The 13056-nt window shown below is 36.8% G+C and overlaps 1 protein-coding gene across 5 annotated transcripts in view; it reads left to right on the forward strand.

Moving 5' to 3' along the window:
• Positions 1-12824, forward strand: part of LOC100101201 (cAMP-dependent protein kinase R1) — a 32124-nt gene extending 19300 nt beyond the window's left edge. For 3 of the 5 annotated variants that reach the window (XM_062670794.1, XM_062670796.1, XM_062670795.1), the window contains exons 2-8: positions 1581-1770; positions 2913-3074; positions 7738-7938; positions 8447-8666; positions 9301-9423; positions 10753-10921; positions 12486-12824. In XM_062670794.1, coding sequence (XP_062526778.1) covers positions 1618-1770; positions 2913-3074; positions 7738-7938; positions 8447-8666; positions 9301-9423; positions 10753-10921; positions 12486-12570 — 1113 coding nt within the window. In that variant the 5' untranslated portion in view covers positions 1581-1617 and the 3' untranslated portion in view covers positions 12571-12824. Of the gene's footprint in view, positions 1-1580; positions 1771-2912; positions 3075-7737; positions 7939-8446; positions 8667-9300; positions 9424-10752; positions 10922-12485 lie in introns of those variants that run through there. The other 2 variants (XM_062670797.1, NM_001099825.1) reach the window with 2 other exon arrangements.
• The last annotated feature ends 232 nt before the right edge of the window (positions 12825-13056 follow it).

Here is a 13056-nt window from a genome sequence, read left to right on the forward strand (position 1 = left end):
ATTTTACCTGCCAAGTTATTTATTTTACTTAAATTAATTTTTAATTAAAAAACAAGTGTCTGTTAAATATAAAATATGGTGGAATAAGTTTCGTGTTACTAATAACAAATAAATATCAACGGAGAATAAACTAAACTATAAATCACGATTAATTCCTGCCAATAATGGCGGTTTTTGCCCATGCACGTTGGAACTGCTTTCTTAGCTAAAATCTACAGAATAGTTTAGTTTATTTTGATAACCATCACTCACATCCATTTTCAGGGGTGAATGTTATACGATACTTGAATGGGTTAAGTATACCTTAGAAATAAAATTTAATACCCATTTCGTGAAAAGAACTTTAATACCTTGAGCCCGTAATTTTGTCGAAAGTTTAAACGATCCCTGACGATTAACTTACTTAACTTTTTAAACAATGTCTGGACGCCAAGCTACTTGTTTAATTTGCATGGATCCTGAGTTATTCTGGAATTTAGGGCACCTAACAAAGCTATATATCAATTAATTTTGGCTGACAAAATTCTATGATTCTGTTTTTTCTTCATGGTATGTTTCCTTTAGCCCGTAAATACTTTAATGGGGCATACTCACAGTTACTCTACAGCATACATGGGGTAAACTCTAAAACGGGTAAATTTTATAAAATTATAGATATTCAATCTAAGCAATGATTGTTTTCTTACCATGTTTTTTAAGCTGAAATAGCCTCTCAATGCTTTCAGCATTGGTTCACAAAAAAAAACCCATGTTTAATTTTTATTTATTGCTTAAATGGTTGGACGAGTTCACAGTCCACCTGGTGTTAAGTGGTTACTGGAACCCATAGACATCTACAACGTAAATGCGCCACCCACCTTGAGATATACCCTGTTTTCCAATTACAGCACAAGAGCGCATTATGCGGCATAATGCTCAACGTTGAATGTTTCAACTAGAGCAACGCTTCGCACAATCGAGCCTTCTCAAAAAAAAATGCTCTCGCGTGATACTCGCAATCGATACCGACTCAGTGACAGAAAATTGACAAGTGTTTTTTCTTTAAGTTGGCATTGATCGAAATTTTGTTTATATTATCGTTGAGCATTATGCCGCATAATGCGCTCTTGTGCTGTAATTGGAAAACAGGGCTATTATACAAATTATAATATGTAAGTTTATAGTAACATTAATTTTGTGTTAGTCCCAGGCACCATTATTATTGCCAAAATTGGATACTTCTCATAATATAAAGTGTGTTTAAATAGCTCGACAATGTTCCATGTGTAGCCATAACACGACGCTGGCAAAAATTGCTGAAAGTATCGGCAGATTGTCATTAAAAAAAATATATATTATACTAATCTGTGATGTTCATAAGTAATCTTTATATCTCTGGCCTAAAGGTCTAGATACCAGGCCATAAACTCCACAAAAAAAAAACTTTATATCTCTAGTACCTGTCATGTTCGAACCTGGAAAAATAATTAGGAAATAAATGGAATTAAACAAACTTAATATGTCCATCGTGAATTTAAGTTTCTTAGGTATAAAATACTAACGGTAGTAACTTGTTGCTTTGTTAAATTTATGCTTATAAGGTTACCAATTGGTTGTAACAAAAACTTTAAAATAGAAATGGAAGAAGAACAATGTTTACATGAATGTGAAGACTATATTCAAACTCATAACATTCAATTGTTGCTGAAAGATTGCATCGTTCAGTTATGTGTAAACAAGCCTGAAAATCCTGTATCGTTTTTACGTCAACATTTCCAGAAATTAGAACGAGTAAGTGTTTCCTTTTTATTTTCCTAAGGTACTACTGATTTATGATTTAATTGATAATAATTGAATGTATGAGTCAATGGGGATGATTATTTTACAATTTTTTATATTTATAATAAAAAGTAAAAGAAATAAAATTAGAAAACTACACAGAAAAGACCAAGATAGAATATTAAAAGATTATTTTTAGACATATAAAGAAGTTTCTACTACATTTACATATTATACATTTATATATTATTTTGTTATGATTCCAAAGTGGGCTTCAGCTTATAGATATAAATAAATAAAACCTACATTCGAAGCTAGGGTTCTCGCATGTTATGAGTGGTGGAAACACCGAGATCCCTTAATAACAAAGGTCTTTATAAAGACTCACTTCTAATTGAGAACTGAATTTAGTCCATGATCAAATAATTATGAGATAGATGTCTTAATTATGTTAGAATATATAACATATTGTGTTTTTATTAAAATTTTGATGTTTCAATTTATTCAAAGTTAAGTCTGAAAACAAGATTAAATTATTCAGCTAGGGCCAACTTTGAGAAGGAAGACAAATAGCATATACCTTTGAGCTGGGTTGCATATGGGAAAACTCCTTCAAATCTTGAAGTCAACACACCCACAGTATTAAGCATTGTGTGTTTGTTGACAAAAGTGTTCAACTCTTGCATACTACTAGTCATGACAAAAAGCTCTGGAATATGGACTGTGACCATAGGTCTGATCCTTAAGTTCAAAGTCACTCAGCATGCTAGGCTAGGGGTATGCCTGGAATTTCTTTGATGGAACAAATCAGAAATAAGAAAATGTGTCAAAGAACCAAAGTAACTGACATAGCCCTAAAGACTAAACTGAAGTGGCAATGAGTCAGACATATGTGTCGCACTAAACTGAAGTGGCAATGAGTCAGACATATGTGTCGCAGAACTGATGGCAAAGGAGCAGACATGTTCTGGACTGGAGACCACATATCTTGCGGATTAATTTGCAACGATATGAGGAAAGAGATTAGATGTGGAAGATGAAGGACCATTAATTGTGGCAGACTATGAGAGAGGCATACATCCAGTAGTGGAGAGATACAACAAGCTGATGATGATGGTGATACAAAATATTTAATTTATGTCACCTTGATACAGGAACAGGTCAAAGCTGCAGCAGCTGCAGCTGCTGCTTCTGAGGGTGAAGCAGATGGTGAACTCTCACCCCTACCTGTACCAGGGGGACAACTACCAAGGAGACGCGGGGGTATAAGTGCAGAGCCCGTAACCGAAGAAGATGCTACTAGTTATGTTAAAAAGGTAAAATAATTTAATTATATAAATTTTATGTTGTTCATGTTATACCTTGTTGACAATTTATTTAATCATTTTAATTCTTTCACACCCAGTTGCGAGCCATCATATTATGAACATTCTTAAAAGAGCAAACAGACAAAGAGAGAGAGAGAGAGAGAGAGAGAGAGTCTGTTATTTGTGCCTACATTTTTGACCAGTTAACTTATTGTCCGTCTTCTTTGGAATTCTAACAGTAGGTAAAGAGGGGCTACTATCACGCGTGAAACGCATTACTGCTTAACAAAAGAAAAAGGAAAGGTGGTGGTCCCTAAGGTTCCTAAATATTTGCTTATGTACATACATACTGATATACGTTTTAACTACAAATGCAGTTTGAACGTACACATGTTTCTGGAAGAAGGACAAATTACATCACCTGTCACACCTTATACATATGATTAAAATTTCGAATGCTATCTTTTTTTTTTATTGCTTTGATGGGTGGACGAGCTCACAGCCCACCTGGTGTTAAGTGGTTACTGGAGCCCATAGACATCTACAACGTAAATGCGCCACCCACCTTAAGATATGTTCTAAGGTCTCAGTATAATTACAACAGCTGCCCCACTCTTCAAACCGAAATGCATTACTGCTTCACGGCAGAAATAGGCGGGGTGGTGGTACATACCCGTGCGGACTCATAAGACGTCCACCAGTAATTACGTAAATTATTTTGCGTTTTTTATTTTTATTATACGTTGTTATTCCTTCACCGTGCTAGTCAATCGTGAACATTTGTTAAGTACGTATTTCATTAGAAAAAATGGTACTTGCCTGCGGGATTCGAACACCATTGCATCGCAAGATACGAATGCACCGGACGTCTTATCCTTTAGGCCACGACGACTGTTCTCAACTAGAATTATAAACAAGAGATTAGGTGTTAGAGAACAATTAAAGGAATTTTTTGAAAATAGTATATTTATATCACAGAATTCTATGATACTTAATAAAAGGAGAGAAAGAAAGATTTACAAACTTACTTTTATGTATATTATTTGGCAAAAATTCAATGAATATTTGATTATTTGGCAAAATATTATATAAACTTGTGTCTGAAGTGGAGAACTCTCTGGGGCGAGTCTCCGAGTGGGGTGAATCGAACTTAGTTCAATTCAACCCGTTGAAGACACAAGTTTGCGCGTTCACTGCGAAGAAGGACCCCTTTGTCATGGCGCCGCAATTCCAAGGAGTATCCCTGCAACCTTCCGCGAGTATCGGGATACTTGGGGTCGACATTTCGAGTGATGTCCAATTTCGGAGTCATTTGGAAGGCAAAGCCAAGTTGGCGTCCAAAATGCTGGGAGTCGTCAACAGAGCGTATTTCACGCCTGGACAAAAACTTTTGCTTTATAAAGCACAAGTCCGGCCTCGCGTGGAGTACTGCTCCCATCTCTGGGCCGGGGCTCCCAAATACCAGCTTCTTCCATTTGACTCCATACAGAGGAGGGCCGTTCGAATCGTCGATAATCCCATTCTCGCGGATCGTTTGGAACCTTTGGGTCTGCGGGGGGCTTCGGTTCCTTCTGTATTTCGTACCGTATGTTCCACGGGGAGTGCTCTGAGGAATATTTGAGATGATCCCCTCATTTCCTTTTTATCATCGCACCTCCCGCCATCGGAGCAGAGTTCATCCATATCATCTGGAACCGCTGCGTTCATCGACAGTGCGTTTCCAGAGGTCTTTTTTGCCACGTACCATCCGGCTATGGGATGAGCTCCCCTCCACGGTGTTTCCTGAGCGCTATGACATGTCCTTCTTGAAAAGAGGCTTGTGGTGAGTATTAAGGGGTAGGCAGCGGCTTGGCTCTGCCCCTGGCATTGCTGAAGTCCATGAGCGACGGTAACCACTCACCATCAGGTGGACCGTATGCTTGTCTGCCTGCAAGGGCAATAGAAAAAAAAATATTTAGCAAAAATTCAATAAAAAAAGGTAAAAATGCAACGCAAGCCGCGAAAAAAATTGCGATGCTTATGGACCTAGTGCCAGTGTCTGTGAGAGTAGCACAAATTTGGTTTAAGCATTTTCAATCCGGAAATTTTGGTCACGTCACTCTGGTCGCCCTATTACGGATAAAATGGATGCCATTTTTAAAAAAGTGTAGCTAGATCAGCATATCAGTAGTTACGACGTAGCTGAAGAACTGGGAATTGACCACAAAACAGTTTTGGCGCATTTAAAAAAAACTGGGTACACAAAAAAGCTCGATATTTGGGTACCTCACGAGCTCACTGAAAGAAACCTAATGAACCGTGTACTCATTTGTGATTCTTTATTACGAAGTAATGAAACCGAACCATTTTTGAAGAAGCTGATAACTGGTGATGAAAAGTGGATCACGCACGACAAGAACGTGCGAAAAAGGTCGTGGTCAAAGGCCAGTCAGGCTTCACAGGCTGTGGCGAAACTCGGGTTAACTCGCAACAACGTGATGCTGTGTGTGTGGTGGGATTGGAAGGGCATTATTCATTATGAGCTGTCTGTCATTCTGTTACCACTAGGCAGGACCATCGATTCTGAACTCTACTGCGAACAACTGATGAGATTTAAGAAAAAAGTTGAGAGAAAGCGGCCGGAATTAATCAACAGAAGGGGTGTGGTTTTTCATCATGATAATGCCAGACCTCACACATCTTTAGCCACTCAGTAAAAATTAAGAGAGCTAAGAGAGTTTGGCTGGGAGGTGTTAATGCGTCCGCCGTATAGTCCTGACCTTGCACCTTCAGATTTCCACCTGTTTCGGTCTCTTCAGAATTCTTTAGGCAGTGTCAGGTTAATATCACGAGAGGACTGCCAAAACCAATTGTCGCGGTATTTTGATCAGAAGCCCCAAAATTTCTATAGCAATGGGATCATGTCCCTACCTACAAGATGGCAATACAAACAGTTATCGAACAAAATGGTACCTACGTACTTTAATTAAATGTAAATAAAAAATATAATAAAAAAATGTTGTGAATTTTCTTAAAAAACGCGAAGAAAATTTTTCCGCAACCTTATATGTTAACACTTATTTTACTTGACTTCTACTTAATGAACATTAGGATCTATTCGTTGGGAGATGTTTCTCCGAACATTTTCAAACCTGTCTTGTAGATATTTTCACTGATTCCTTATAAACGCACCATTTCAACAAGATCAAACTTCAACATTTGAGAAATCATCCCCCTTTATATTCTCTAGAAATGTTATAAGCGTATTATCTATGAGTATAATCCGTTTGTTATTGATGAGCGTCTGAGCGACGACTGCCTAGTGCGCAAGCACATAGGTGTCGACAGTATTAATAGGATCTCCATTCTCAAACCAAAAGCGTTTTAAAAAGTCGTCGTGGCCTAAAGGATAACACGTCCGGTGCATTCGTATCTAGCGATGCACCGGTGTTCGAATCCCGTAGGCGGGTACCAATTTTTCTAATGAAATACGTACTTAACAAATGTTCACGATTTACTTCCACGGTGAAGGAATCACATCGTGTAATAAAAATCAAATCCGTAAAATTATAATTTGCGTAATTACTGGTGGTAGGACCTCTTGTGAGTCCGCACGGGTAGGTACCACCGCTCCGCCTATTTCTGCCGTGAAGCAGTAATGCGTTTCGGTTTGAAGGGTGGGGCAGCCGTTGTAATTATACTAAGACCTTAGAACTTATATCTCATGGTGTGTGGCGCATTTACGTTGTAGATGTCTATGGGCTCCAGTAACCACTTAACACCAGGTGGGCTGTGAGCTCGTCCACACATCTAAGCAATAAAAAAAAAACTGTATCTCTGATGTACACCGCGCAGCTTAAAATCTGGATAAGCTAAATCTTCCGATATTCGACCGCTATGGAATGCGATTGTGATGTCTGTTAATTGGACGTGATGGGAAAATTAATAACACTATTAATTACTTTAAACTGAACGAAGAAAAGTTACTGAATGTCGTTGTCAAATCAATGACTTCTACTTACGTATACTTTATGAAGTTATCGACTAGTTAGTTAAGATAGATTTAATAATAAAATTAGCGAACATGTGTAATTCTCCAAAATTGCACAAAAGTAACTGATATTGCTTTCACTGCAATAAAAATTTCATAGGAAAAAATCCATCAGACATATTTTGTCTTGATGTAATTGTGTTGAAAGGGCACAATTGTTCGTTTTTAATTTCAAAAGCTAGAAGCTTCACGTTTTTAGCTGAAGTGTTAATTTATATTAGTAATTAGATTTTTATTGCTATCGTTGCATTAAGGAACTCCGCTCATCAAAATGAATCTTCATATAAAATATCAATGGAATAGATGCATTATTTTAATTATATGAGCTTACTAGCCGTACTCGCCCGCTTCGCTGGGCATTTAAAATTAACATTATTATTTACTGTCATTATTAGGGAGTCCAACACTCAGATAAATATTAGCCTATCCATTAAGTACATGTATTTTCTACATGGATACCAAGTTTCAAGTCAATCGGATGCATGGTTCAGTAGTTGTAACGGAACATCCGTAAAAACCACTGTAGATTTATATATTAGTATAGATGAAATTAATGTAACGGTTTTAAGATAATTAATAATAGTTACTTATATTAATAATTAGTCGTACACCTGTTTTAATGGTCAATTACAATTGTTGTAGGTGGTGCCAAAAGATTACAAAACAATGGGTGCCTTATCACGCGCTATTGCATCAAATGTATTGTTTACACATTTGGATGAATCTGAGAGGGCTGATATGTTTGATGCTATGTTTCCTGTCCAATGTCTTCCTGGTGAAACTGTTATTCGACAAGGGGATGAAGGCGACAACTTTTATATTATTGACTCAGGAGAGGTTGAGGCAAGTAGTAGTTAATGAACTATTGGAACTGTAATAACGGATTTCGGATTGCCAGCATTCACGAATCTATTCGTATTACTTATCATTTATTTTTATGGATGAATCTTAAACTGTTAAAAAGTTAAAGATCGGGCACTTGTAACCAGTAGCGCCAAGATAAATGTTGCGCCACAGCGGTTGCCTGTACAAAATCTGCGCGTTAAAGGCTTTACTGTTTTTTCTCAAATTAATGTAGGCAGTACATCTGATATTAAGTAGTCACCAAAGCCCACAGAAATGACGACATGCTTTCTGCCACTTATCTTTAGACACGAGGCCGAACTTTAATTGTAAAATTATACTATCACCAATTTAGCATGTCCGCAAAGCTACCGATATTGTTTTTAGAGTTTTCTACTGAAGAAATACAAAATGTAATTTTCTAAAATGTTAATAATTTTCTAACCAGGTAATTTTAAAAAAAGTCTTTGTATGTACTATCTATTTAAAACAATAAAACAATATGCAGGTTCTCGTGAACGGCGAACCGGTGACTACGATTGGTGAAGGGGGTAGCTTTGGAGAATTAGCTTTAATTTATGGTACACCGCGAGCCGCCACGGTTCGCGCTCGCACCTCCCTTAAGTTGTGGGGACTGGATCGTGACTCTTACCGTCGAATTCTCATGGGCTCTACTATTAGGAAACGAAGAATGTACGACGAGTTCCTCTCAAGAGTCTCTATATTAGGTATGATAGTTCTTGTTTATAATTATAGCTGTTTTTAATTGTGAATTTCAGACTGTATCTCCTTTGTGATTTTTTAGGTGGTTTGTGACTTCTGCCGTTAAATTACGAAATACTATTAAATTATTTTAGGTTTTTAATGTGAAAGTAATACTGTACATATTGCACGTCTTGTAGTTGTTGAGGCCCTTTGAGAAGTGAGGGTGGTTGTATATTTTACGCACCGCGGAGTTAGCACTGCTCCGCCGGTTAGCCGCCCCCTCCCTCGCCTCGCTGCCTGCATCTTTACCGACTTTACGAAGGAGGAGTTGATGCGTAAACAATTGCAGATCCAGCAGCGTTTCTTGTTCAAATTGTTTTCTTTTTAAAGTTTTAAATTTTATGCAGAAACATTAAAAGTTTCCTATACATAATAAGCTATTCCTTTATTGCAAAGACGGGTGAACGAGCTCACGGCCCGCCTGGTGTTAAGCGGTTACCCATAGGAACTGCAACGTGAATGCCGCCACCCACCCTGAAACAGAAATCTCAGTTGTATAGTACCTATAACCTCTGTCCCATCTCTGGAGGATGAGCTCACATCTCTGCAGTGGAAGCAGGTTTATTTATATTTCATAAGCGTTATTGAATCTTTCAGAGAGCTTAGAAAAGTGGGAACGACTCACGGTGGCTGATGCATTAGAGCCTGTATCCTTTAACGACAGCGAAACCATTGTTCGTCAAGGTGAACCCGGAAACGATTTCTACATCATAGTTGAAGGTCTGTTTATTAATGTATTTGATTTGATAACGAACGTGCACTAAATGTAGTTTTCTAGTATCAAGATTTAGAATCATTTAATATTATTTTAGCTTTTGTTTTAGACTTATTAAAAAAAATTGTATCTATCATAAAACTGTCATCATTAGCAACTAAAAAAAAAGAAAATCGGTTGACAAAGGAAATCTTTCCTTATTTCTGTAAAAATTAAAATAAAAAAAATCGTCGTTTAAACAAATCTCTCAAACACATTAGAATTTATATAAAGTAAATTTATGCATCTTGCTTAATCTATGCTTATGATTTTTCCTAATAGGTATGTACAAAGTCATATCCTTCACTATTTAATTTGTCTTTTTTGATTTAGGTTTTGTTGCAGTAAATAAACGTGGTGACTATGAAATTGATACAATGGGCTTTTAACTCTCTGTTATTTACGATAAACTAAGTATATATTATTATAGGTTTTTAAAATATAAATGTTTTAAATCTATGAAATGATAAATGATGAAATTATAAGAAAAATATTTAACTTGGAATACAAGCAGCAATGGGAGCAATGAGGACTATAGTAGTTGGATGATATCTTTAGTCTTACATTTTTATTGGAAATGTTAAATTGCTGTTAAAGCGTGCAATTGTTACAACTTAAAATTTTGTCAAATACAAATCGCTTTTGATGTGGTGTTCATGAAGCGTTTGATGGCTGCCAAGCCAATGTCAAACTAATAATTTGATTTAAAAAAAGTAATTTTCTCATTGATTTATCATAAACTAGGTGTACCCGTCCGTTTCGCTGGACATTTAAAATGAACATTATTATTTCTCACCCCCGCAAAGATTCTCATCATGAACGCCCACACAACTGGTGTAGGTAGTCCAACACTCATATAAATATTAGCCTATCCATTAAGTACATGTATTTTATACATGGATACCAAGTTTCAAGTCAATCGGATGCACGGTTCAGTAGTTATAACGGAACATCCGTAAAAACCACTGTAGATTTATATATTAGTATAGATATTAACTAATCAGTAAGGTGTTCGTTTATTTGAATATGCAATTTCGAAAAGGGCACATGTCGCATATTTTGTCAAATACGTTTTTTCATATACATGTAGTTTTGAGGCTTACCTACACCCATTTTATAATAATTCCAGTAATATTTAATTGCTAATTAACACTAAAATATATCTCAAAAGTTAATATTTTAAAGTTTACACTGCTTTAGAAAATAATCAGTTTTTTTTCATTTCCTGAACATTTTACATTTTCAGAGATGTGCCCTTTTCGAAATTGCATATTCATTTATATTTTCCGTGTCAGGCACGGCGGTGGTACTGCAACAAAGAGGCGCGGGAGGCGAGGCAGTGGAAGTGGGGCGGCTAGGCCCTTCAGACTACTTCGGCGAGATCGCGTTGCTGCTGGACCGGCCGCGAGCCGCCACCGTGCGCGCTCACGGCCCGCTCAAATGCGTCAAGCTCGACCGTGCCAGGTTAACTTTTCTTTTTCCTACCTAAGCTGATAGCCTTTAGAGGCTATTTCACCGTAACCTTAACTAGTAGGTGAGCTCACGGGGCTCAAACCGGAGTGATGCTAACACTGACCCTAGCAAGAGCAGTGCTTCGCAGAATCTACCACCGGATCGGAAACGCGACCCACTGAGAAGATCCGGCGAGAAACTCAGTGGTCTATAGGTTAATTCGCTCGTCGAGACTTTCGTCGCAAGCGACGGGTTGGACGAGGACGGTGACCGGTGACCGGTGCTTGTGGTTTGCCACCATAATGACATTTAGTACGGCTTCTGATAAAACCATGTCATTGCTATCATAATTACAGTTACCGGTACTAGTTTAATCTTAGAAATGTATGTGCATAAAAGGAATTACTTCCTCAACTACAAACTTCCCTTATGTATTAGATGTATCAAACTATTCTGGAGGCTTAAATAGAGATAATGTATGTAATCCTTATAAACTAAAAACAATATTAATTTCGAAATTTAACACGTTGACTGCCATGTAGGTCACCGGTGCCCTACGTGGCGCACTGAAGTAATTATGTCGATTTCTCTCTTCAGTCTTCTCACTAAGGCGCCGAAATATCTAGTAGACTCTGGGAATGACGAATCCGAAGAAACTGAGAATGAATCTATTTCTAAGAGACTTAAAAGGCTAAAATATAAATTAACAAACAAAAGAATGCAAAGTTAGGCAATCCAGGCGCCTTAGTAACAGAAATCGATATAATTACTTCAGTGGCGCCGCATAGGGCACCGGTGACCTACATGGCTGTCAACGTGTTAAGGGTAATTTTTATCGCGCCATATTTCGTGGGCCCGCACGCAACCTATCTCTACTGACGCAGAAATAATTGTACGGATTTGGGTGAAACTTCGCATAGAGTTTATAATCTGGATGCTATTATCTTATCTTTTTATATATAAGTGACTATTTATTAGCGACCGGTATATTTGGTATAGTAAATATGACAGTGTTTTCAGTGATTCAACCAGAGAGTGATACAAGTATCTCTTTATCCCAGAAAATGGAAACTTTTTTAGTTCTTTCTGAATTACAAATGAGACGGGTGAAACCCCGGAGCATTTCAGTACTGTGTAAATATATTATTATACAGGGTGTAATAATAACTGGGCATCGACGGAAAGACACTCATATGATGAAACAGTAAAAAATACTACCCGCTGCGGATTTTTTCGATATTGTCACTATATAATTGTTTGTCAAACTAGTTGTTGCCAAAACAAACAAATCGGAAACAAGAAGTATTTTTAGAAAGAAAAAAAAAGAAACATCATCTATAAATGAACTCTAAATTTACTATCTCTTAACTTTAATTACTCGTATTAAATCAACAATACATTAAACCGAGCAGGCACGTTTTCGGTATCTTTACCTTCTGGAACACCCTGTACAAACTGCCTATAATAATAAAAATCTTAATAAATCATTTCATATCCTTCCATGATAATCAATTATTAATTTTGGTCTCATAATTACAATATATGTATTTAAAAATAACCAAACATTTGTTTACAGATTTGAAAGAGTTCTTGGTCTCTGTGCCGACATTCTCAAGAGAAACATCGCCCAATACAACAGCTTTGTATCGCTTTCGGTATAAAAGTTGCGATGAAACTTCTGTAATACTATGTCCAAATATGAAACTTAATTTATTTGAGCAGAAGCCTAAGTTTGTTCTGTTTTGTTCTTCCTATTTACTAAATTAAAACTGAAATATAATACTGTTATTAAAATGAAAATACGGTTTGATTTAACAATGTACAAGATGTATTTGTTTTATAAATTAGTCTATTTAATTAAAATAACTTTAAATAAGAATTTGTAAAAAATTGCAATAAGAAATTCTTATAATAATTTGTAATGTTTTATTTTTAATGTCGTATCCGTGATTTTGTTTGCTGCTTTTTGGTGTGTGTTCGTCCGATAAAGTCGTAATAGCCCCTTAAGGCTACTGGCCTCGAATAATGGGGATTTTGATTGCTCATTTATTTATTGAATTGCTGTTTATTCCTTAGCGGTTAAGACTTTTCCGTTTGATCCCTAAGAATCCCTAAATCCGGTTAAGTGCTCTCCGCCACTTAATCAC

Source organism: Bombyx mori, chromosome 11 (assembly GCF_030269925.1).
Source record: "Bombyx mori chromosome 11, ASM3026992v2".
NCBI lineage: Eukaryota > Metazoa > Arthropoda > Insecta > Lepidoptera > Bombycidae > Bombyx > Bombyx mori.